Raw genomic sequence first — 24,824 nt, forward strand, 5'->3', positions numbered from 1 at the left:
ACGTGGAGAAAATGTGGTCATCAAGGGACAGAGGAGGGGCGGCTCCACAATGTCAGGCTTGTCTGAGCGCTGGACGGAAGCTGCACCAGGACTGAGCAGGGGCTCCAAGGTCCTCCAAGCCTTCGGCTGTGCTCTCACTTGGTTGAGCGACTCGTGGGCAGGGTTGCTCTTCAAACCCAGTAGTGGCTCATCCTGGGGGAACCTGGGGAGAAGCACACAGGATGCGTGGCGCGCCGGGCTGGAGACAACCAGACGCCTCCGCATGGCACAGCCCTGCTGTGGAAGGACCGTCCACTGGAACCCACGGCTCATGAAAGGGACACACAAGACAGGTGACCTGAATTCAGATGGAGTCTTGCTTTCTTTTTCTGAACTTCAGCAAAAACATCTTTTGGAAAGTAGAGATAGTTTTTGGAAGTCCCTCCAGATCAGAGACGGTATAACTGAGGGCCAACTCATTCAGGATAAGAGCCCAGTGTTGGAGTCTGGAATGACCTGGCACAGCACACAGGACAGCTGTTTTACATCTGTACAAACCTGAGGATCCCCTGGCAGAAGGAGCTGGGTGATGAGCTTTGGCTAAAAACATGATCAAATACTGGGAGATAGATGAAGGAGGCTGGGGAAATTGACTCAGTTCAGGCTCGGACACAGGTTTTACTTGAGCCCTTCTGGGCCTCACGGGATGGGTTTGGTGGCCAACAACCTCAGCTGGAAATGCCAGACAGAAACAGCCAGAGTTTTGCAGGCCACTTGGGAACAAAAGCTGGTTCCTCCATTCTGGTAAAAAGGTTCTACAACACATGGGGAAGCGGGAGGGTTCAGCGATTCCTGCATGGCCGAGATTCTGCCGACTGGGAGACCAAGCAGAGACACCCACACATCAAACCATGAGCCTGCAGCGGTGAAGGCAGGAGTGGAGCGATCCTCAGACCGTGGAAAAGTAGATCCTCTCCAGCTATTAAAAATGACATGAACCCACGCTGGCTAGGATCAATGATGATGTCCAGGACTCCAGGCGGTTGTGGGACTGCTTTCTGGCTTGTCTCACTGCCAGGACACCGCCATGATCCGACTGGCTGCGTTGTTATCAGTAAAACTGTTGAATGTCCACATTTTGGTTGTTTTGTGTGGAGGTATTTATCCCAGGCCTTTGTAATTAAAAGTAATAATGTGGGTTCACAAATGTTTCAAGAAAGAACTTTAATGATAGAAAATTAAATGCATTTTTAAATAATCAAGCTATGCACGCCGCCGCCTCTCGTCTCCGTTAAGTTCCTCGTTTCTTATCTGAGTCAGGCTTCAAACATCAAAACAGCGCCTCAAAACACTCCGAACGCAGTCAACGTGTCCACACAAACACACACAAAACAACTCTAACGTTCAGGAGCACCAACACTCGCAGCACATCTGAGAGAGAGGGAATATTAATGAAGATTCCCGGACGGCGATGACCCTTTTGGCAGCTTCGCGGAGAATGAAGAGTCGCGGCCGAGAGCTCCACCTTCTGGCCTCTGCAGGCATGACTCATCAATGGTGAGCGACACCTGTGGAGGCCGAGCAGTCCCAGCGCAGGTGAACTCATCTGTCAGCGACAGTCATAGCCGTCTTCCACCATGTGAGCCTCTCTCACGTGACTTCAACACTTGAACCTTTTCACAACTTCAACCATGTTAACATCGACTTCAAAGCGTGAAGGATGAAAGGGTTCCTCCGTTCAGAGCTCATCTCTCTGTAAATGAACTCTCTTTTCACTTTTGTTTCATGACTGACTTGATGAACCGTTCTTAGCGCTTTTTTTAACTGTTTCATGCATCCTGAATTCATTTAAATACAATCGATCGATCACAAAAACACTGAACCAGACACACGTGTGCTGCCTCATGGTTCTGAGTCTGCTACGTCCATAACCGACTCCACCACATGTCGGCAATCCAGATACGCGGCGTTCCAGCCCTCACGTCATTAGCAGCTGTCCTTCACTGACTCCTCCTTGTCACGGCGTCACCGGCTGTTCCAGTGGGCAAATCATCCTCACGCCTGAAAGAGACAGAAAAATGACTCCATGAAATAACCTGCAGAAGACTTCGCCCAACTGTTAATGAAAAAACATCCATCAAACAGCATCGGAAGGAAGAAGGAATAATCGCTAACATGCTAGGACAGCTAGAATCTCTCAATTCAGGTGGTTTATGCGCTTGCATTCAGAGAGTGAAGCGAGTAAGGACGACTCTTGAGTCACTTCAGTTTGGTTTCTCAGTGTCTTCTGAAATTAGCATCTTCACATTCATACAGAACATCTGAATTACCAGCAAACAGGAACAGGAAGTGGTTCCGAATGAAGGGACTCACGGTGTGCAGGGTGGCACGTTGGTCACTGAGGCCTCAGCATTCAGTTTGTCAGAGAGCTCCGAGTCGCTGTCAGCAGCTGTGAGATCAGAAACACACACACACACACCAAGTCATGTGACCTGCTCTGAATTACTGCTGACTCCTACAAAGAATTCATCATCATTTAAAGACCAAATATCATTTGTCCCCTTAATTTAGTTATTTTGAGGCTAAAAAAAAGCCAGATCTTTTAGCCCAAATCTTTTTAGCTTGAGGCCACACAAGATGCACCTGGTTCAAGGGCTCTGAAATAACTAAATCCTGGTGACTTTTTACATCTTGAGGCCACAAATTATTACAAGTGAGGGGACCAGGTAAGTCTTGCGTCCTCCAAACACAAAAGTTTTTTCCTCCATGGCCCCTCCAGGCCCCCGTACAGGTCAGCTGGGTCTGAGATGATAGAATGTCTTCTACTCACCACGTCGGGGGCCGTCGGCTGAAATCAGAGCAGAAACAAACCATTTCAGCGTGTGAGCCTTCAGTTCCTCCACGCGTTTCTGATCCCAGACACACAACTGACTCATTCTGAGGTTATGAGCCTGAGGAGGTTTCCATTGATCCGCCGTCCCTCCATCGCAAAACAGAGGCGACAGTCACTCAGAGAGAAAAAGCAGCCACAACAGGGGGACACCTGCCCAGCGGCCCTCCAGCTACGAGCAGACACACACCTCTAACGTTCATCAGGTCAGAAAAACCACTGGTCGGCCTTAAAGGACGTGAGAGTGATGCACTGACGATGAGATATCAACATGGACCTCATCTTGAACTCTGTGATTGGTTTGGGTTTTTTAAACACATTTCAACGCTTTGACATGGAGTTTGCTTCACTTCTGCAACCTGGATGAAAGAATCAACTGACAGTCCAACATTAAAGTTCAGACCAGAAACACAGAGAAGGTCTTTTCTGACCTGGCGTCCTTCTGTACACCACGACTGCAACGACGGCGGCGATGGCGAGAACAAGCACTGCAGCGATGATGATGATGGTGGACGTGTTCACGGGTTTCTCTGTTGAGACAAAAATCCCCCAAAACAGTCAGCCAGAGCCTGAATGAAGCTGATTAGAAGGGAAGAGCATTTAATCAGATCCCCATCACACAGAGAACATCTGAGTCCTGCCGTGGATTTGAGTTTGAACCGCAGGGCTCCTGATGACCACAACATCTACGCTTGTTGGTGATTGAATGCTGGTCTGTGCTCCATGTTGTCAGACACTGACTGATTCACTGACGTCCCCAGACACTGAGCCGGTTCTTTCCATCTCTGGATCTCCTAAAACTCAAGTCAATGCACTCAAATCTGTTTGTCCTGCATCTCTAGAATCTTTAAACTGAGGTTCCACGATCAAGGAGTCAGAGGAGAGTGAACACTGGACAGGAAGCACCAACACAATCAAGGCTGACGAGAATTCCTTTCATTTGAGATTTGTGTGGCTGTCTGATTCTTCTCCTTCACCACTCCTGATTCTGATCTCACCGTTGCTCAGGATGGCGTCTTTTTCCAGCCGGGTGACGAGGACCTCCTTGACACCCGAGAGCTGGAACACACATTCGTACTTCCCCTGATCTTCAGGTGGGAGTTTCAGGTCGGCGGCCATCTGGAAGGTTCCGTCGTGGTTGGGGAGGATCTCTCCCAGGTCCACGTCCTCGTGAAGCTCCTCCCCATCTTTCCTCCAGAACATGGCGGCTCTGTTGGGGTAGAAACCCGTAGCGAAGCAGCTGACCGGCGAGGAGGGAGACTTCTGGAGGAGAGACACTTTGGGAAGCTCTGGAGGGAAAAGATGGTGGTGAGGGTGAGGGACGCAGGAAGAGAGGGAGGAGGAGTGACAAGACAAGAAGGAAGCAGACGAAGAGAGAAAATGGAGAATAAAGGTGGCGGAGACTGAGAGCTCAAAGCAGAGAGATGATGAGAGGCCAGGAGAGACGGGGACGCAGTGGGACTCTGGATGTTCTCACTGATCCTGATGGCACTGTTGCTCAGAAACACAGGAGGCAAAAGAACACACATCGTGGAACACACGCCAGGTCATGTGACTCTACCTGTTCTCAGGAGGGAGCTCCTCCCATAGTTGACGTACTTCTTCAGCCATTCAGGACAAATCTTGGTGAAGTAGTTCTTCCTCTGTGTGATTCTAGCGTTGTCATTGTCCCACTTCAGTTTAGACATGAAGGCCTGCTGGTTTGGAGCGATCCATGTCAGCGTCTGGAGGTCAAACGCTATGAAGTCTTCTCCATCGTAACCATCCTGATCAAAAGCAGTGACCTCTCCAGTCTCATCGTCCCATTCACAACCGTATATATTCTGGTAAATGTGGACCCCTGAGAGACAGACAGAGACAGAACTTGCAGTAAACCAGAGTCAGATCCAGACCACATGGTCCCCCTCCAGCACAACAACAACTCCCTGCTCCACAGAGACCAGTTGGTCCACACTGGGGGAGGTGGTGCAGCTTGATGGGAGCTGCAGGAACACACACGCTGAAGCGGAGTCCTGACTAGCAGACCCCCGTCAGACCTGGACTGACGGTCACCAGAGGACAAGACCCAGGGAGGAGATGGGATGAGGAGCGGTGCAGTGCTGCTGAACACGTGTTTCAGTCCGTTAGCTTAGCTTGCGAGTGTGGTGCTGGTAGGCTTTTCCACGGCCAATGCGACTCACGGTACCTCCTGACACCCACCAGTCTGCTCCACTGGAGCTTTGCCTGCTGACGTCACCGTTGCGGACGGTCCCGGCGTATCTCAGGTGTAAGGAACACACACTCGGTCCTCCTTTCACTCAAGAAGTGTGTGTGTGTGTTGCTGGGTGTGATCTGATAGTAGTCTGGGTCACACAGTCTCTTGATAGTCAAGCTACCTTTTAGTTTCTCCTTGTGTTCTTTGTCAAGTGCTTCCTGTTTTATTTTGATACGCACCTCTTTGTTTCTCACTTCCTGCTCTCATCAACTGGGCTGCTCCATTGCTTCCCGCCGGTTAAAACACCAGGCTCGCCGCTGACGGTGGAGGAGAGGGCGCCGATGAGCCGTACTGGCGACACTCGTCCACTCAAGGAGTTGAGCCTCAACACTTTCTACTTCAACCAGCCTTTGGACAGCAGGCTATCATAGAAGGTCACTAACGGCACTCAGTGGCTGCACCCGTCTTTCCCTGAAACGCTAACAAAAATGCTGCAAAGACTTTCACTGAACCGGATTTAGGAGCTGCACATCACCTGCTGAGAACAAGGGAGGGGTGAAGCTGGGGGAGCAGCACCCAACGCTCCCTGCGCTCATCACCAGTACCTGGTCATGCCACTTGGACCTGCTAACACCCCTGCTGTCTGTCAGGCCCTGGCGTCTTTGGGACCCAACAGAAGCAGTCCATGTCCCATCTACACTCCCGCGCCCTAGTTTGAGAAACCGGGTGGCCACGCCCCTCTATCAGCTGTGTGTTGTCAAACTGTTGAGGTAAACAGGTTCCCGCATCGAGTTATGATGGAGCGACGTCATCTGATGTAATCTGGCGGAGATGAAGTGTCATTCTTCTGTGTGGTTATTACGGGATGGACTGTGTGTGTGTGTGTGTGTGTGTGTGTACCTTTCGTTTGGTTGAAACGCTCTTTTGCGATTTCAATGTTGGATGTGAAGTCCTGCCAGGCACCAATGAATCCCTGAGTCTCCCCCTCCCAGTAGTCTGGAACGTCGGCTGTGATTCGCTCCATCCAGTCCTGCCTGGCTTCTGCTCTCTGGGTGTTGCTGTCAAAACGAACCGTCTCAACTCCGTTCACCAAACCAACGCCCACAAACTCTGGGAAGTTTGGGACTTGAGAGGACGCAGTGTAGAAATACTTCAGGGAATGAGTCACTGTCAGGAAGAACAACTTTTGAAATGGGAGATGCAAGAACAATGGTTCTACATTCGTTTTCTGAACAACGGACAGAAGCTGCAGTCAAACATCTGAAGAATTTATTCTTCTGAGTCAAAAAAAAAACAAAACAAAAAAGAACGGACACACGAGATCGTTCGATAGCGACGTCGCCATCATAAATACAACATCAACGCGGTGAATGTTTGCTGCAAATTCTCCTAGAAATCTCAATGGGGGGCAAAACTTGACTTTAGTGTCCTGGATCTGAAAATGGCAAAAGTGCACAAAGACACACGCAACAAGTTGAGTTCCACGTTGTGTTTTAGTTGATTCTGCAACCATTTTGGGTCAAAGGTTCTCCCCTCAATTGGGAGCCATTACATTTACATACAGAACAACCCCTGCTCACTCATTGTCGGGGATTTCCTTTCATGAACAGAATCTCGTGATGGTTTTGGTGGAGTGAGTCGTGTGTCGGACGAGCTCTGCTAAAACTGGGATCAAATCCCAGCTCAAACCCACTTAATCTTTCTTAAAAGGGTTCTAAAAAATTAGCAGTACCTTTGAATTTGAACGTACGGGACTGACAACATTGTTTTTGCGTACACGCCTTCACATTTCACCAGTAGCCGGTGGCGGCTTAATCACTGGACTAACACACACACACACACACACGCACACACACACAACATGGCCGAATCTGTGAAGCCCTGAGGTGATGAAAGAAGGAGAACCAGAGGAGGTGCATCCAGTGAGGAGAGGAAGTGGAGGAGGCTGCAGCTGCTGGGAGACCCGACTGCCCTCCTTGGCCTGAAGAAGGAATCACCGGTCCGGCTGAATTCTTGTTCTGATTCAGGCCTTTTTGCTTCTCATCTCTAAAGATTTCATGAACTCAATGTCAGTTCATTAATTACACGAACCCGTCAATATCGGTTCTCTGCTCCTGCTGACAGTTCGCCGTGACGTAGTCATAAATCAACCTGCCTTGATCGATGGCAACTTTGACCCTCCTGAGAAGTTCAAGTCCTGATACAACAGGAGGACGTCCATCCTCCATTTGTATTCACTCACTTTGACGGACTTGTTTTTTACGGTGGCCCTGAAGGTCCAAGTGCAACAGGACAACACCTTCCTTGTGATTGGACAGAGACGACTGGGTGTCATTTCCTGTTTCTGCTGCCGAGTTGCGCTCAAACTTTTTTTTTTCTTTTCTTTTTTTAATAAAAGATCTCAACAGTTTGAGAGGTGAACCCCAGAAAATCAGCGGTACGGCACGGACGCCCTGTCCCTTAGAGACGGGGTGAGAAGCTCGGTCATTCAGGAGGGCCGCTGCTCCTCCACGTTGAGAGGAGTCAGTTGAGGCGGTTCAGGCATCTGGTGAGGACGCCTCCCTCTGGAGGTGTTCCAGGCATGTCCCACCTGGAGGAGGACCTGGGGCAGACCCAGGACACGCTGAAGGGATCATACCTCTCAGCTGGCCTGGGAACGCCTCGGGATTCCCCCGGAAGAGCTGGTGGAAGTGGCTGGGGGGAGGAGAGTCTGGGCTTCCATGCTGAGGCTGCTGCCCCCGCGACCCGGACCAAACGGATGAGTGGAAGACGACGACGATGATGGCAGGGACGCCTTCACGGTGGGTTGGTGCTCCGTTTGATCTGCCGCTGTAGTTGGTTGTTTTGCTGTCAGAAGACACGTCACTCGGTGTCCTTGCATGATTACCAAGAATGTGTTGGAGGACATATTTGTTGAAATACTACTACTACTACTACTACTACTACTACGAAACACAAGACTGACGCGTCCATCAGGCAACGTGTTTGACAAAAGGAACCCACTTCCACAGCGTCCATTTGCAAAAGTAATCAAACATGTGATTTATTTACACTCCGACTAATTCAAACTACACTAAAGGTTCTACTCTACAAATCCTACAACGATGGGAGCGACCTGATGGTCAAAGCTAGGACGCTCACCGATAGCAAACCCACCTGACTGTCACCGGAAGCATAGAGCTTTAATTGACAGGTAACCAATTTCCTCCACGCGCACAGGCTCAACCACCTACTGGCCAACATGGGTAATGCATCTCTGAGGCACCAGACTGAGACATGAAAGATGCTCAACGCATCGCAGAAGAAATGTAAGCACACAAGAAAAGAAATATCGCAAATGGCGCTCAGCCAGAAACTGGCTCTAACAACTGTTCAGAGGAACTGCGCAGCAGAAAGAGGAAATGAAGTCCAAGCGTAGCCAGGGTGTCTGTCCAATCACCGACAAGTTGTTGTCCCGCCTTTTTCGTAACCAAAAACGTCGTGATTTCCCCTTCAAGGCCACCGTACTTATTGATTGACGTTGTGCACCTGCTGAATCTCCCCGGGTCGCGCTAGGAGGTCTCCCCAGGACTGATACAGGCTCATGTACAAGCACAGCCGCCGAAGCCGGAAGACGAACACCGATCCCGTTACACGTTTTAACATTTTCCTTCCGTTAAATACCGACCAACTTTCCGAGACAAGGCGCTCACCAGCCGCCACGCTGTGGAACGCGAGGAGAATCAAGGGCGTCATGGTGGTCCGCAGCTTCGATGGGTCTCTAGACTGACGTCACGCCTCGGGTCTAAACTTTGGACTGAAACGCTGGACGAATTTAAACAAACCGAGATGTGAGCCAATGAGAGTTCACGCTGAGGGTTGACGTCACTTGTAACTCGGTAAAACTCAGCCGCTCAGGTTGTCAGGCAATATCAGCCTCAAGGTGTGTGCAGGGCGGGACGTTCATCAGACCAAGGAAGACCACTTGGAGACCATGGAGGAAGGATGCTTTGTTTTTGTTCTTCAAAAAAGAAACAGTGAAGGCTCCCTTCCCACATGAACGTAGCAGATGTTGAAGAAGTTTCTAGCAATAAAAGAGAAAAACAAAAACGATAAACAGCAGAACAGAAAGAAATCACCACCGGGAGGCTCTCATTCTAGAAGAAAACCGTCTCTGGGCGTCATATTTTCAAAGGGACGTCTTTATGAGGGATTGGATGAGACAAACATGGCGGGTCTATCTTTCTCACCCCCACAACACTGTCATCACGTAAAACACGTTTCCTTTTAGTTGGTCGGGACAGAGTTGATCAGTTTAACCCCCCTGATAAATTTGTCAGAGAATGTTTGCTACCTAACTGGACTCCTTGGTAGGAAGGATGTTGAGCTGCTGCCAGACGCAGATCTTGGCTGTTCCCTCCTGACACCCGAGCACCCAGGTGAGGCAAACCTTCACATCAGTGACTGCTTGCTCCTGGGAGAGAGAGTGTGTGTGTGTGTGTGTGTGTGTGTGTGTGTGAACCCGTTATTACAGCTCTTCGTGGTGGCTGTGCCAACCAAGGATGTGTGAGTTTCGATGGTCACGGTGAAAAATCAAAACCCACCACCACAACGTGACGTCACCTCTTGACCTGAAGTCAGTCTTCAACAACAGTGCATCGCCAAGGATTTTTATTTCATCAAATTTCAAAGTCCATCCATCCATCGTCTTCCGCTTATTCTTGTTAAGGTGGGGGGTGGTGGAGGTGGGGCCTATCCCAGCAGCCTTCACCCTGGACAGGTCACCAGTCCATGGCAGGGCCAACACATAGAGACAAACAACCATTGGCTCTCCCAGTCACACCTACGGTCAATTTAGAGTCTGGATTAACCTGGTCCCTCTTGATGTCTTTGGACTGTGGAGGAAGCTGGAGTACCAGAGAGAACCCAGCAGGAACAGGGAGAACATGGAGACTCACCCAGAAAGACCCCGTGCTCCAGCCGGGACTCGAACCTGGAACCTTCCTGCTGTGAGGGAAAGTGAGGACCACTGCTCCACCCTGCCGCCAATTAATAATTCAAAAGGCACATTTGTTTAAAAGCTTTTTTTATTTCAGAGCTGGGCGTGATGTTCCATGTAGGAGGTACATTCAAACAAACTTGAAGCAGAACAGCAAAATAAAATATGAAGTGTTCGTCTTTCAGTCAGAAGTAAAAGCTGATAAACACTCAGAGCAATGGGACTTTCAGCATTTTCCTAAGTTTTAAGGAATCAAAACAACCATGCAGCCTCTTCAAAAAGACGGTGAAACGTGGGGTCCATCGTCGTCTTTCGCTTATTCCTTACTACTAAGGGTCACGGGGGGTGGAGCCTATCCCAGCATCTACGGGCGAGAGGCGGGGTTCACCCTGGACAGGTCACCAGTCCATCGCAGGGCCAACACACAGAGACGAACAACCATTCACACTCACATTCACACCTACGGTCAATTTAGAGAATCAATCAGCCTCGTCCCCAAATTGATGTCTTTGGACGGTGGGAGGAAGCCGGAGTACCAGAGAGAACCCACGCAGGAACAGGGAGAACATGGAGACTCAAAACTTTTCCAAATTAAAGTTCGTTTTTGAGGCTGTTGGGTTTCCAAGTCTGTACAAAGAGAACTTTAAAGTTTGGTTTGCTGTCAGACCGTTTCCTCTTACGAATACGAAATTTGCCTGAAATCAAAACAACTTCTACAAAGAAGACAAAGTCCTTTTTGACCCGCTTGTCTTCGAAATAAAGAAAAATGTCCTTTTCTTGCGGATGTAAAGACCTCCCCGTTTTCCTTTTCATAAAATTCTGCACGTTGGACCGGAAAGTTCGACGACACAAGCGGTGATAAAACAAATGTTCAATGGATTCTTCACTCAAGCCACAGAAAATACAAGAGGACTCAGTGACAGTTTCAAATCCCTCCCTCGTTTTTGTGGCAGGATAAATTCTACGTGTAGTTTTACAAAAAGACACCTCCTAAACCTTCTTAAGACCAAATTTGTCCCCGGTCAGCCACACTTTTAGCCAGTCTGTCACTGTAACGAGAATTCCAACACATTTTTGAAGGAACAGATTCATTTGTCCACAGGTTTCTAATCACTTTGTTTAAAAAAAAAAAAAAAAGCTGCGTACTGGAGCTGACATGGGTTTGAGTTCTAGAACCCAAAAGGAGCTGCGACCCATTCTTAGGGACGGCATCATGGACAACATGATGTCCCTCTGGCGGGACCGCGGCATCAAATTCCTCCAACGTTAACAACTCACCATCGGTTCTCATGAGATGTGACACAAAAACGATGCCATTATTCACCCAAGTTTGGTTCTACAAAGCTCTCTTTCTTCCACTGAATACTCCTGTTATTCCAAATGTTGGCAGTGAACCAATGGAGAATAACAGGTGATGAGACCAACAGGGGGCACCGGTGAGTCATTTCTGCACACCTGTGTGGGAAATTCACAAGTGTGTGCAGAAATGACTCGACCACAATGTAGTTCCTGTTTCCTGTTTCCCAGTGAAGGCCACCCCAGAGCCTCCGCATGTCTCACAAACTCAGTGTTCACCGTGGTTCATCCCCCAGGTGTTTGGAGGTTCCTGACTGGATGTCAGCGCGACCCTATCCTGGGAACCTCTCAGTGTAAAATAGAGAATGTCCTGTCGCCACTAGGGGCGCTATGACCGACACTCAATATTCAGCCCTACATGCGTTCAGGGTGGGATGTTTATCAAACTTGCGTCGTTTCACCCAGATCCAACTATGACTTGAGTCTCTCCAAGGCACCGTTGAGGCCTTTTAAGAAACCCATGAGCGAGACATATTACACACGCCGATCTGACACACCTGATTCATGTGCGAAATCACACGAGTCTCAAACATGGGAAAGGCCTCCAAAACGGGATTAGAGCTCAAGGAGAAACCCAAAAACGCGAGGGCTCTCGCACGGTTGAGTGCTGGGCCCGAAGTAGAACACGGAGATTCCACAGCTGCTGCATCACGCTCAGGATGGACTTTATTTTAAAATCAGCAGAACAACAGAGAAAGAAGCGATCCAGCAGTGCAGCGTCAACTGACATTCATTTTCTACCACAAGACGAGCAGGAACTGTGAGCTCTGCTCGCCTTCATCTACAGGTCCCTGAAAGACAAGAACACCCAGATCCTGGAACACATGGAGACGCTTCAAACTGACACGTTTCCACTCCAGGAACACCAGAACGAGCTCACACACTAAAACTGACTTCCCTTAGACAGAAGAACTGGAAACCAAACACCTCGATTGACAGGGAGAGAGAAAAAAAAATCAAACCTGAAAACTTCTGGTTCAAACCAAATCAATCTGGTGGATCATTTTTGAGAAGAATGTTCAGGTAAATGTTTGTGAGCAGGTGAGGCGGCCAACGCAGCAAATCCCTCCCTCGCTGTCATCTCACATCTGAACAAGTGTGTCGTTACGATACTTCAGCCATTCGGCAGCTTCACTCCATCAACAATGTGGAGTTGAGGTGGACAGGATTTGGGTTTTCTGCTGATCCTGGAAGATCTGATAAGATCCTATTAATCTAATAACCCCTTAACCTCTCATGATCCGGATCCACCAAAACTGGGCTTTCTTTGGGGAAAAATGAAGAAAACGACCTCGGGGTCACCGGGAGAGCGCAGGCGTCTGCCGAGGGATGATGACATCACTCCCTCAGGATCCACTCCTCAACTTCCATCCTTCCAGCTCATCTCCTCCTCTACTTCCTGCCAACAGTCAAACCAGCAGATCTGGGATGCGAGTCCCCGTCCCGTGACGTCACCTGAACCCCACACCTGTGCAGCCATGAGGGCGATGCCTGAATGTTGTGATGAAGGCCAGCAGCAGGACTTGACGTCATGCTTTTGTTTTAGAACGACAACAAAACCTACCAGAAAAACTGCAGAAGCGAGAACTGTTAGCGTGTGAGATGATTTAAATGTTTTAGAATCCCTCTCCTCTTCACTGAATCTAAATATCACTTTGCTTTTACCACCAAAAATCACTGAAACATATCAATAACATCCCTTTCCCCCAATAATTGATTAAAAATAACTGAAAACAGGAATTTTTTATGTAAATTTTCAATTCAACTCTTTGATGACCAAAAATGCAGTTTCTGTTTATCTCGTTTTGGTAAAAACCTCCTGCTACAAGAGGAGTTTTCAAACCCACACGTCAATGATTTATTCTGATTATGAACCAGTTTAGTCCCAGTTTAGTCCCAGTTTGCAGACGGCCAGGATGTGATGGCGTCTCTCTTTCTTCAGTGACAAACATTTGCCAAAGACCTGAGGAGACAGGAGATTAAAAAACACATCAAACGGAAGGCAAAATCCTTGAGTTGTGAAAACCTCCTGTCCAGCCAGAGGTTTTCTTTGAGCGTAAACATGAAGAAACCATTTAGAGCGACTGGTAACTCACGCTGGGCAGTGGTGGGTTCAGGACTCAGGACTGGGATTCAGCTCCTCCAGAACCTCGGGGGTGTTGACAGCTGTGGGGTCAGAGACACGGTGTGAGCTCACAACCAGAGAAACCACACAGAAACCTTCTTCCCAGTTCCCACTGGATGAGAAGAAAAGCAGCGTCTACTTACGAGTCGGAGGGCGTTTGTCTGAAATGGAAAGAAAGACAAAAAAATTAAACTCTCAAAAGCTGCAAACGCCAGAAAACAGCGGCGCTGCTCCAGCTGACAGTTGCCTCTCTCAAACTGATGAATCTCCTCCAACTTTCTCTCAAACCCAACATGACTTCTTCTGATCCCGTCTCTCCCAGACATGTACATTTAGCTTGAAGCTAACTGCTATCCATGGCTGCTAACTGCTATCAAACACCAAAGCCTCCAAAAGCGTCGGTTCTAAACCCTCAGGCCCATCGTCCGATGTGGTCCAGGTCTTCCTGTGTTCACAAACCCAGCGACTCTCTGATTTGTGCTCAAACAAAGCAACCAGAACAACAACAACACTCAGGTTTGCTGCTGGCGTGAAGCAGCACTGATGACCCTGAGTTGCTTCTCCAGGACCTCCACACGTTCATTTGTGAGCGCTTGAAAGGCAAAGCTCTCTTTAGAGGGAAGAGCCGCTCTAAGGCCTCTCACCATTCCTCCTCTTGTGAATGACGAATCCAACGGCAGCCATGACGACGACGGCGAGAACGGCCACCACGACAGCGATGGCGATGGTCATGTCCGTCTTCTCTGTTGGGGGAAATCCAACAAAAATGGTCACAATTGTACAAACTAGTCGACGCCAAACATTCAATGAAAATGTCACTGCAAATGATGTCATCAGTGAAATGGCGTTGCCTTGAAAATGAAGGCCATCATGTGACAATTCTGAAAACCCTGACTCCACACAACGTCACCTCTAGATTTCTGTGTGGACCAAACAAGTCAGCAGTGAATGCATGAATGTTGCCCAGCAGCAGGGGGGGTAGGCAGGTTCCAGATCCATCAGGCAACACCCTGGAGGAGCTCCACCCTCATTTTAGTCTTCCAGACGAGCGCTGAGCCTGATCTGGAACTCTGAGCGCCTCTATTGTGAACCTCTGGAAGCAACGTCTCCTGAATGAGTTCCACTGATTCTGATCTCACCGTTGCTCAGGATGGCGTCTTTTCCCAGCCTGGTGACGAAGTCGTCCTTGACGCCCGAGAGCTGGAACACACATTCGTACTTCCCCTGATCTTCAGGTGGGAGTTTCAGGTCGGCGGCCATCTGGAAGGTTCCGTCGTGGTTGGGGAGGATCTCTCCCAGGTCCACGTCCTCGTGAAGCTCCTCCCCATCTTTCCTCCAGAACATGGCGGCTCTGTTGGGGTAGAAACCTGTAGCGAAGCAGCTGACCGGCGAGGAGGGAGACTTCTGGAGGAGAGAGACTTTGGGAAGCTCTGGAGGGAAAAGACAAACACAGATGATGGTTGATTTAACTTGACGTCCCACTGGTGGCGTTCCTGCTTGATAGGAATGAAGGGGAGGAAAGAAAAGGGCGAGGAGGAGTGACAGGTAGGGCTGAAACACTTCCTCCAGGAACTCCATGACTAAAATTCCTCTGAACTCTGCTTTGCCTGAAATTCAGTCTTAAACAGCTGAATTATTTAAGACCGGAGCTTTGAGGAGCCTAAGTTGAAGTTTTGATAACGTTGATGATCACACAGCTGTGGCGGCTCTCCTCTCTGAGTCAATGCAGTTCCTCCACACACACACACACACACACACACACACACACACACACACACGTCTGCTCTGGTGACTTCCTTCATCAGCAGGATGGTTCATAAAGTCGCCCTAAAACCCAAGGCCTTTCTCTGTGTCTCCATGCATGAATTCAGCCACGATTCAGTTTCCACAGCAGAGCTGCAGGTGGAGGAGACTCGTTGTTGATGATGGAGTTCATTAAAACAGTGGGAACTAACGTGATGGTCAGTGACATCATCAGCGCCACCCAGGTGAGCTGACACAATCAAACAACTCCATAAGGAGGCTTTTCCATTAAACAGGAGAGTCGGAGTCTCTGTCAGAAACGGTCAGACCTCCTCACCAGGTGAGGGGGGGCCGACTGATGACTCATCAGTCACACGCGCCCTCGTCCTCTCCCACTGATGAAGGAAATAAAAATGACAAAACCAGAGTGTCCGCACAAATCCAGTGTGTGTGAAACCCTGCAGTATAACGTCCTGCTGTCCTCAGCCTGCTGCTGTTGGATTGACAGGAAGACTGGGGTGTGTGTTTGTGTGTGTGTGTGTGTGTGTGTGTGTTTGTGTGTGCGTGTGTCTCGAAGGGAACCTGAGACCCGTGGGACATCGCCTGAGTTTGACCGTTTCGGCAGAAACGACGGACACAAATCTGAGCACAGTTGTGCTGATGAAGCGTTTCCTTCTAGTCAGACGGAGAAAGGAGCGCATCTCCAAAAAGAGACAGTCCTGTCCTGGTGCCAGAGTTCTGGTGTGGCAGGCCACCATCAATAAAACACCAGGCACTGAGCCACAGAGCCCCTGAAGCACTGATCCCAGACCTGCTGAGACGCAGGAACGACTCACATCCGTTACTGACCCCTCCTTCTAAATTTAAGAACCCAGCATTTAATTGGTTCCTTTTCATTTTAAGTCACCATTTAGTTGCTCTTGTTGGACTTTGGCGCTCTCTTACTGGTGGTTCTGGTTCCTAAATACAGACACACAAACTCATGAGAGGAGAAAAGGTGGCGTGGTGAGCCGACCCTGTAGGACCCTGTTAGTACTTCAGTAAAAACTACAGTAACGTCAATGAAAGTACTGTCAAAGTGAAGTTACTTTACTCAGTACTTTTACACCGGCGTTTCATTCTTGTCCATTTCAGAGATTTGTCTCATTTTCTCTTTGTGTCGCGTCGCTGCTCTGAAATGAAGCAAAGTAACGCCACCGGAAAAAAACAAGCCAAAGGTGCAACACTTCTCCTCGGCCTCCTGGATCAATCAGCAGAATAACTGATAGATTACTGGAGTACTGAAAGAACCGCTGGCTGCGGCCTGAGTGACGCACATCGTGGAACACACGCCAGGTCATGTGACTCTACCTGTTCTCAGGAGGGAGCTCCTCCCATAGTTGACGTACTTCTTCAGCCATTCAGGACAAATCTTGGTGTAGTAGTTCTCCTGCTGTGTGATTCTAGCGTTGTCATTGTCCCACTTCAGTTTGGTGATGACGGCCTGCTGGTTTGGAGCGATCCATGTCAGCGTCTGGAGGTCAAACGCTAGGAAGTCTTCTCCATCGTAACCAAACTGATCAAAACCAGTGACCTCTCCAGTCTCATCGTCCCAGTCACAGCCGTACATCCTCTGGTAAATGTGGACCCCTGAGAGACAGACAGAGACAGAACCTGCAGTAAACCAGAGTCAGATCCAGACCACATGGTCCCCCTCCAGCACAACAACAACTCCCTGCTCCACAGAGACCAGTTGGTCCACACTGGGGGAGGTGTGTACCTGCAGGTGTGTATATCTATGTGTGTGTATCTACATGTGTGTATTCATATTTAGGTTTGTGTGTGTTTCTTTGTGTGTGTGTGCATCTGAACTTGTGCGTCTGTTTTTGTCATGTTTTTATGTGTGTGTGTATTTGAATGTGCGTGTAACTGAATGTGTGTATCTGTACGTGTTTTTGTGTGTATCTGTATGTCACTGTATGTGTGAGTATCTTTGTGTGTATCTGTATGTCACTGTATGTGTGAGTAGCTTTGTGTGTATCTGTATGTCACTGTATGTGTGAGTATCTTTGTGTGTATCTGTACGGATCTGCATGTGTGTGTGTATGCATGAGTGTCACTGTAAGTGTGTATGTTTTATGTGTATGTGTGTATGACTGTAAGTGTGTATGCCTTTGTGTGTCCATGTTTTTGAACGTGTGTATATCTTTATGTGTGTATCTGCTTTTGTGTTTGTATGTAAATTTGTGCGTTTATGTATGTGTATATATGTATGTGTGTAACTGTATGTCTATTGCTGTGTGTCTGTATGTGTGCATGTGTGTCTTTATGTGTGTATCTGTGTTTGTGTATCTGAAAATGTGTGTATCCCCCCCAGTGTGTTTGTGTGTATCTGTATGTGTATTGTAGCGTGTATCTGTATCTGCATGTGAGTGTGTGTTTCTGTACATGTGAGTATCTTTATGTCTGTGTATTTTGTGTATCTGTCCATGTTTTTAACGTGTGTATTCATGTATTTATCTGTGTGTATCTGTTGTGTGTGCATCCCTCAGTGTGTGTACCTGTATGTGTGTATCTGTATGTTTGTATCACTTTTTGTGTAGCTGTGTGTGTTTGTATCTGGAAGTGATTGTGTATCTGTGTTATTTTAAGTGTGCATCTGTGTGTTTGTGTGTATCTGTGTGTGCGACTGTGTGTATGTCTTTGTGTGTCTATGTGTTTAATGTTTATGTGAGTGTATGTTTTTGAGTTTGTATGTATGATTGTGTGTATCTGTATGTGCGCGCATGTATGTGTGCGTGTGTCTCTATGTGTATTGTAGTGTGTATATGTGTTTGCATGTGAGTGTGTTTCTGCATGTGTGTATCTGTGTGTTAGTGTGTATCTTTATGTGTTTGTGTATCTGTTTTGTGTGTCGCTGTGTTTGTGTATATGTGAGTGTGGCTGTGATTGTATCCGTGTTTGTGTAACTGTGTGTAAGTGTATATGTGAGTATCTTTATATGTTTGTATTTTTGTGTATTACTATGTGTGAGCACATATCTATGTGTGTCTATGTTTTCTGTGTATTTGTGTGTATCTGTTTTTGTGTAGCGCTGTGTGTGTTTGTGTCTGTGGTTAGCTTTGTGATTGTACCTGTAGGGGTTTGTGTGTGTTCTAGTGTGTGCATCTGTATTTTTTGTGTATCTGAGTGTGAGCATATATCTGTGTCTACGTTTCATGTGGATTTGTGTGTATCTGTGCGTTTGTGTATCTGTGTGTAACTAAGTGTGTATGTCTTTGTGTGTCCATCTGTATGTGTGTGCATCCCTCAGCATCTGTATATATGTGTGTGTGTGTGTGTGTGTTTGTGTGCATCTGTATGTTTGTATCTGTTTCTTGTGTTGGTATGTGTTTGTGTATATTTGTGTCGCTGTGTGTTTGTATCTGTAAGTTTGTGTGTATCTGTGTATGTCTTTATGTGTGTCCATGTTTTATATGTGTATTCATGTGTGTGAAAGTGTGTCTGTGTGCGTCTGTATGTGTGTATATATGCTTGTGTGTATCTGTAGATTTGTATGTGTGTAACTGTATGTCTACTGTTGTGTGTATCTATTTGTGTGCCTATACTGTATGTGTGTGCATGTCTGAATGTGTACTGTAGTGTGTATCTGCGTGAGTGTTTCCACGTGTGTATCTATGTGTGTATCTTTGTGTGTTTGTGTATCTGTGTGTGTGCATCCCATGTGTGTGTATGTGTGTATCTGTATGTGTGTTTGTGTGTATCTGTATAATTTTTTGTGTTGCTGTGTGTTTGTGTATATGTGAATGTACATGTGTTTGTATCTGTGTGTTCTTTTGTGCATCTGCATGTTTGTGTATGTGTGTTTAACTGTATGAGTATGTTTGTGTGTATTTTTTGTGTATGTGTGTGTAACTAAGTGTGTATGTCTTCATGTACATCCATGTTTTTAACGTGTATTCATGTGTGTTTTTTTGTGTTCTGTTTATGTATGTGTGTATTTGTATATGTGTGACTGTATGACTACTGTTGTGTGCATCTGTTTTTGTGTGCTGCTGTGTGTGTTAGTGTGTGTGAAGCTGTGTGTTTGTATCTGTGAGTGTTTGTGTGTTCTCGCGTGTGCATCTGCATGTTTGTGTGTATCTGTGTGTGACTGTATATGTGAGTATCTTTATGTCTCTATATTTTGTGTATCTGTGTGTTTGTGTCTGTATGTGTGTACATGTGTACCTGTGTGTGTGAGAGTGTATCTGTGTGTGTCTTAATGTGTTTTTTTAGGTTTATTTGTGCGTTTGTGTTTATCTGTGGGTGTATGTCTTTATGTGTGTGTTTTTTAATGTGTGTACTCGTGTGTGTGAATCTGTCTGTATGTGTGTATCTGTTTTGTGTTAGTGTTTGTGTGTATATGTATGTGTGTATTGTTGTGTGTGTGTGAACACAAACCTCCAGTTTGGTTGAATCGTTCTTTTAAAACCTCAATGTTGTTTTTGTAGACCTGCCAGGAACTAAGACCGATCTGAGTCTGTCCCTCCCAGTATCCTGGATCGTCGGCTGTGCTTCGCTCCATCCAGTCCTGCTTGGCTTCTGCTTTCTGGGTGTTGCTGTCAAAACGAACCGTCTCAACTCCGTTCACCAAACCAACGATCACAAACTCTGGGAAGTTTGGGACTTGAGAGGACGAAGTGTAGAAATACTTCAGGGAATGAGTCACTGTCAGGAAGAACAATGAGAAGATTTTCAAACCTGCAGTCTCATGAACCACGTTTTCATTTTAGTTTCCTGAGAACCAAATCTGCAGAGCCTCCAGCCGAGGTTTCTGAATCAACGAGCGGACAAATAAAGGAGGACGTCTGGTGTTCCTGACGATTCCGTCGGCAACTCCATTTTCTAGGCTTCAGCAGAAACACCGCTAGAAACCTGAACCGGACGCACAAACAGGAAACCAACGCAGCTTCACTTCTTGTTGAGGACCAGAATTCCCAGGAAGGTTTGTGCTCCTCAAGTTTGGAACGTTGAGTTCATTGCTTCGTGTTTCCAGAGGCCGAGGTTTGTTTAGATCAGGGGTGTCCAAACTACGGCTCGTCCGGTTTTTATTGGCCCGCAGCAAATTCTGAAAATATCATTGAACATGGCCCGCACAAGAAGTTGGAGCTCAACTCTGTTGCACTTCTCAGTTCCAACACTAGATGGAGCCAGCCACGGAACGGTGCTTCCCCACTAAACAAAATTAAGCCAAGACAAACTTTCACCAGAAATGGCAAAGAAAGACAAAATAGGCAGTGAGTGGAGAAGATTTCAAACACGGTGGGAAAAAGAATGGGTTTGATTGATAAAGAAGATGTTGATGTGATGGAAGAGTTTGATGTCCGTCGACACCACGAGACCAAACATCGGAGCTACACATCGTACAAAATGGCGGCCAGCCGTCAAGCTCAGCAAGTTTGTTTTTCCATGCTCACAAAACACAGGAAAACGGCAGCTATGAAGTCGATGTCCTTGGAAGAAGTTCAGGACGTCCACAACGTGGGCCTGTCCACAAACACAGTGATGCGGCCAATCAGGGACTTGTCAGCGAACTTGAAACTTCAGCTGAGACACAAAGCTCGAGCTTTGGATTTTTACTGGACGGCGTGCGATTGTTGAGCGGGGAGGAGACGATACATTTTTGCTGGACGGAGGAACTGCTTGATACGATGAGCCTAACAGGGCACGACGACGGGTGGAGATATTTTTGAAGCTGCGTCAGAGGCAGCTGAGAAGATGGAGCTCAACTGGGCAAAAGGTCAAAGAGAGCGGAGGTCAGGCTGTCAGGAAGAACAGTCCAATCACCAAGAGGCACTGGGAGCCAGGACTGTCCAGCGGGGCGAGGTGAGGAACACCTGAGCTGGGGGACGGTACCTCTGCGCCTGGCAGACCTGGCCTTTTTAGTTGATCTTGCTCATGGTCTGGATACACAGAACAAGAACCTACAAGGCAAAGAACGGCTGGTGCCACACCTGTAGAGCCTCCTGTGTTAAGCTCCGCCTGTTTGGGACACAACCACCCAGCGTGGACGCTGCACGCTTCCCTGCTGTCTGAAATCAAGTCCGCTTTCGGTACGTCTCCTCCAGTGTGAGGCCCCGCCCCGCTCATTTTTCTGTCTTCGGCCCTCACTAAAATACTTTGGACACCCCTGGTTTCCATGATGTTCATGCAGCCAGAAAGAAGAAGCAAACCTGATCCAGTGTGAACCCTCCGTCACTGATCCAGATTCATTGATCCCAAATTGTAACGCCAAGTTTCTCCTCTCATCCAGATTTTGGGTGAATTTTTCTAACTTTGATGAGTAAAACATGGAGGAGATGCTGAATATTCAGGCCAGTTTTCTTCATTCACTCCACTTTCATTTCTACAAATTCAGCAGAGTTTCTGTTAGCCTCACTTTTTACAGTGGAGAGCTGATTGATGTTAGATTTCTGTTCTTCCAGCTGATATGATTTTGCTCTCAATCCTGACTGAAGGTGTTGATCAGGAATTTAAACACAACAATAACAACAATAATAACAATAATAACAACAATAATAATAACAATAATGATATTAACAATAATAATATTAACAACAATACTAGTGATAACAGTGAAGAGCCTCAGATCCTGACAGTAAAACACTAAATCATCTCTTGTTAAATAAACCTGAGTCTTTGACAAAGAAGCCTTCAAAGATGACGTCGAGCTGCGGTGAACACGTGAATTTTAACGTGAAGGTTTCGTTACTTTTGAAGACGTCAGTAATCTGTAACGGAGTCCCGGGACCTTCGGAGTCTCGAGACACTTTCTTTCTTTCCCATCAACGGACGGTCAAGCAAACCGGACTCACCGGTAGCTGCGTGTTGTGCTCCCGCAACAAGGAGGAGGAAGGTGGCGGTGTTCATGGTCGCCTGTCGCCGCTGCATCTTCGGTGAATCACGCAGGAGTTGATGTCGACACACACGGAGCTTCCAGATCGAGCACCAAACCTGGAATGAGCGTTCAGACGGAGATGTGGTGACATAAAACCTCCATGTGAGCCAATGAGAATTCAGAATCAACCCTGACGTCACTTGTAGCTCGGTAGAACTCACCGCTACAGGTTAGGAACGAAAGCGAAAGAAGGGAGTTATTTTCCTCTTATTTGAGCGTTTAAACCGAGACGAGAAGACGCCTGGGCTTCATCCGGGGTTTCTGGACCGTCAGGTTTGTAGCAGCGCGATCAGAACCTGATGTTCAAAACTGGTGAAGGTTTTAAAATGGAGATTTTTGTTCTCCTGGGGGGTTAAAAGTCTCCGTCAGCAACTCGTCACCACTCTGGACACGCAGTTACTCCGTTCTTGAATTCTGTACCGGGATCGATCAACTGTCCTGATCCAAATATCGATCACCGACCACCAATCGAGTGTCAAGTGTGGTGATAATGTGGTGAAGAGCTCCCCCTAGTGGCTAACACCCTGCTGCTGTTCCTCGGGTGGACCGCGAGGCTCAATCGCCTCTGAATACAAACGGACTGGAAACAGATGTCATTGACACGTTCAAAACTCTGTCAGCGCCACTCAGCAGCGTTTTCCCACTGGAATCTTCTAGAACGTTCTCATGAGCCTGTTTTATGGCCTTCCAACCCTTCAAATGTCAACCTGTCCCTGTTATTATTTCATGATATCAGATTTTGTCTCTGTATCATGATGAAGTCTCAACATGTCAACCTGTTCCCTCCTTCTGTGACCTCAGAGAACCACGCAGGGTCATGGCTGATCCACACGTCAACAGCAGACACCTGGAGACGGTGAGCGGAGTCTCTCTGTCCCGTGCTGATGTCACCATACCTTCCTGACCTTCTGCCTGGAGGCTCAGGGGCAGGGTTCCTCCTCTCTGAGCTCCAACCAGGAAGTAAACATCTCTGGTCATGTGACAGTTCACACCAAACACAAGGCACCTCACGTATTTCATGCAGGCTCTTTATTGGTTCAGGATCTGACGGAATCGCGCCGATCACCAGTCGGTAAAAACTGTAAACCTTTAGGATCTGCAGCCTCAGGGATCTCCTGGGTTCAGACGTCTCCATCGCGTCGGCGTGGCGGTGAAACAACAACCAGAGACACGAAGCCCTGCAGGGGCGTCAGCGCGTTCAAACCTCAGCGGCTCATCAGATCAAATCTCTGCGATAACGAAAGCCAACTGCGTCTGCTCACTAAAAACTGCTCCACTGCAGAAACTCCACACCTGTGCTCCTGGACACCTGAGGCTGCTGTTGAGCGGCGTTTGCTTCCACGGTGGTGAATCAGGAGCTACGCTGGGCTTCCAGCCTCCTCATCACATTCATGTGGTTCCTGTGGCAGGAGTTCACACGTGGAACTCCCGCCAGGTGAACTGATGTGGTGCGTTTTCATGTCCACCTTCCACTTTGATGTTCTCCTGGCCTTTAACAGGTTCATAAAGAGGTACGGGGATGTAGAGTTGCTGCTCGTATTCTTGCTTTTACAGGTCAATTCAAATAGAACAGGTAAATACACCTGAAACTGTCCTCTCCAATACTAAACATGAGCTGAGATCATGAAAATTAAATGCACTGAAAAGACCAAGGATCAACGTGGAGAAAATGTGGTCATCAAGGGACAGAGGAGGGGCGGCTCCACAATGTCAGGCTTGTCTGAGCGCTGGACGGAAGCTGCACCAGGACTGAGCAGGGGCTCCAAGGTCCTCCAAGCCTTCGGCTGTGCTCTCACTTGGTTGAGCGACTCGTGGGCAGGGTTGCTCTTCAAACCCAGTAGTGGCTCATCCTGGGGGAACCTGGGGAGAAGCACACAGGATGCGTGGCGCGCCAGGCTGGAGACAACCAGACGCCTCCGCATGGCACAGCCCTGCTGTGGAAGGACCGTCCACTGGAACCCACGGCTCATGAAAGGGACACACAAGACAGGTGACCTGAATTCAGATGGAGTCTGACTTTCTTTTTCTGAACTTCAGCAAAAACATCTTTTGGAAAGTAGAGATAGTTTTTGGAAGTCCCTCCAGATCAGAGACGGTATAACTGAGGGCCAACTCATTCAGGATAAGAGCCCAGTGTTGGAGTCTGGAATGACCTGGCACAGCACACAGGACAGCTGTTTTACATCTGTACAAACCTGAGGATCCCCTGGCAGAAGGAGCTGGGTGATGAGCTTTGGCTAAAAACATGATCAAATACTGGGAGATAGATGAAGGAGGCTGGGGAAATTGACTCAGTTCAGGCTCGGACACAGGTTTTATTTGAGCCCTTCTGGGCCTCACGGGATGGGTTTGGTGGCCAACAACCTCAGCTGGAAATGCCAGACAGAAACAGCCAGAGTTTTGCAGGCCACTTGGGAACAAAAGCTGGTTCCTCCATTCTGGTAAAAAGGTTCTACAACACATGGGGAAGCGGGAGGGTTCAGCGATTCCTGCATGGCCGAGATTCTGCCGACTGGGAGACCAAGCAGAGACACCCACACATCAAACCATGAGCCTGCAGCGGTGAAGGCAGGAGTGGAGCGATCCTCAGACCGTGGAAAAGTAGATCCTCTCCAGCTATTAAAAATGACATGAACCCAC

The 24,824-nt window shown here is 47.9% G+C and overlaps 2 protein-coding genes and 1 pseudogene across 4 annotated transcripts; all 3 read right to left on the bottom strand.

Moving 5' to 3' along the window:
* Positions 1-1,177: 1,177 nt before the first annotated feature.
* On the bottom strand, positions 1,178-4,398 carry LOC147240349 (uncharacterized; annotated as a pseudogene). The gene is made up of 6 exons (XR_015111378.1): positions 4,347-4,398; positions 3,868-4,132; positions 3,301-3,399; positions 2,810-2,827; positions 2,353-2,428; positions 1,178-2,040 (listed from the first exon to the last, which is right to left on the bottom strand). The product of XR_015111378.1 is annotated as an uncharacterized LOC147240349 (transcript).
* An 18-nt stretch (positions 4,399-4,416) lies between these two features.
* On the bottom strand, positions 4,417-9,161 carry LOC147240350 (major histocompatibility complex class I-related protein 1-like). Its single transcript, XM_086193555.1, has 3 exons — positions 8,756-9,161; positions 5,964-6,230; positions 4,417-4,709 (listed from the first exon to the last, which is right to left on the bottom strand). Exons 1-3 carry the CDS (start codon positions 8,796-8,798, stop codon positions 4,417-4,419), a joined length of 603 nt encoding a protein of 200 aa, XP_086049681.1. The 5' UTR covers positions 8,799-9,161.
* A 2,003-nt stretch (positions 9,162-11,164) lies between these two features.
* Positions 11,165-22,262, bottom strand: LOC147240351 (class I histocompatibility antigen, F10 alpha chain-like). 2 transcript variants are annotated; one of them, XM_086193481.1, is made up of 8 exons: positions 22,102-22,262; positions 19,688-19,954; positions 16,616-16,894; positions 14,662-14,952; positions 14,167-14,265; positions 13,666-13,683; positions 13,494-13,563; positions 11,165-13,360 (listed from the first exon to the last, which is right to left on the bottom strand). In XM_086193481.1, the coding sequence occupies exons 1-7, from the start codon at positions 22,175-22,177 to the stop codon at positions 13,511-13,513; spliced, it is 1,083 nt and encodes a 360-aa protein (XP_086049607.1). In that variant the 5' UTR covers positions 22,178-22,262; the 3' UTR covers positions 11,165-13,360; positions 13,494-13,510. The 2 variants fall into 2 exon arrangements, with proteins under 2 accessions (XP_086049607.1, XP_086049608.1); XM_086193482.1 differs by lacking the exons at positions 11,165-13,360; positions 13,494-13,563; positions 13,666-13,683; positions 14,167-14,265; positions 14,662-14,952 and having other exon boundaries at positions 16,587-16,894.
* Between the last annotated feature and the right edge of the window lie 2,562 nt (positions 22,263-24,824).

Source organism: Aulostomus chinensis, chromosome 22, assembly GCF_037954235.1.
Source record: "Aulostomus chinensis isolate RoL2024-O1b breed Wild chromosome 22, RoL_Achi_v1.0, whole genome shotgun sequence".
Taxonomy (NCBI): Eukaryota; Metazoa; Chordata; class Actinopteri; order Syngnathiformes; family Aulostomidae; genus Aulostomus; species Aulostomus chinensis.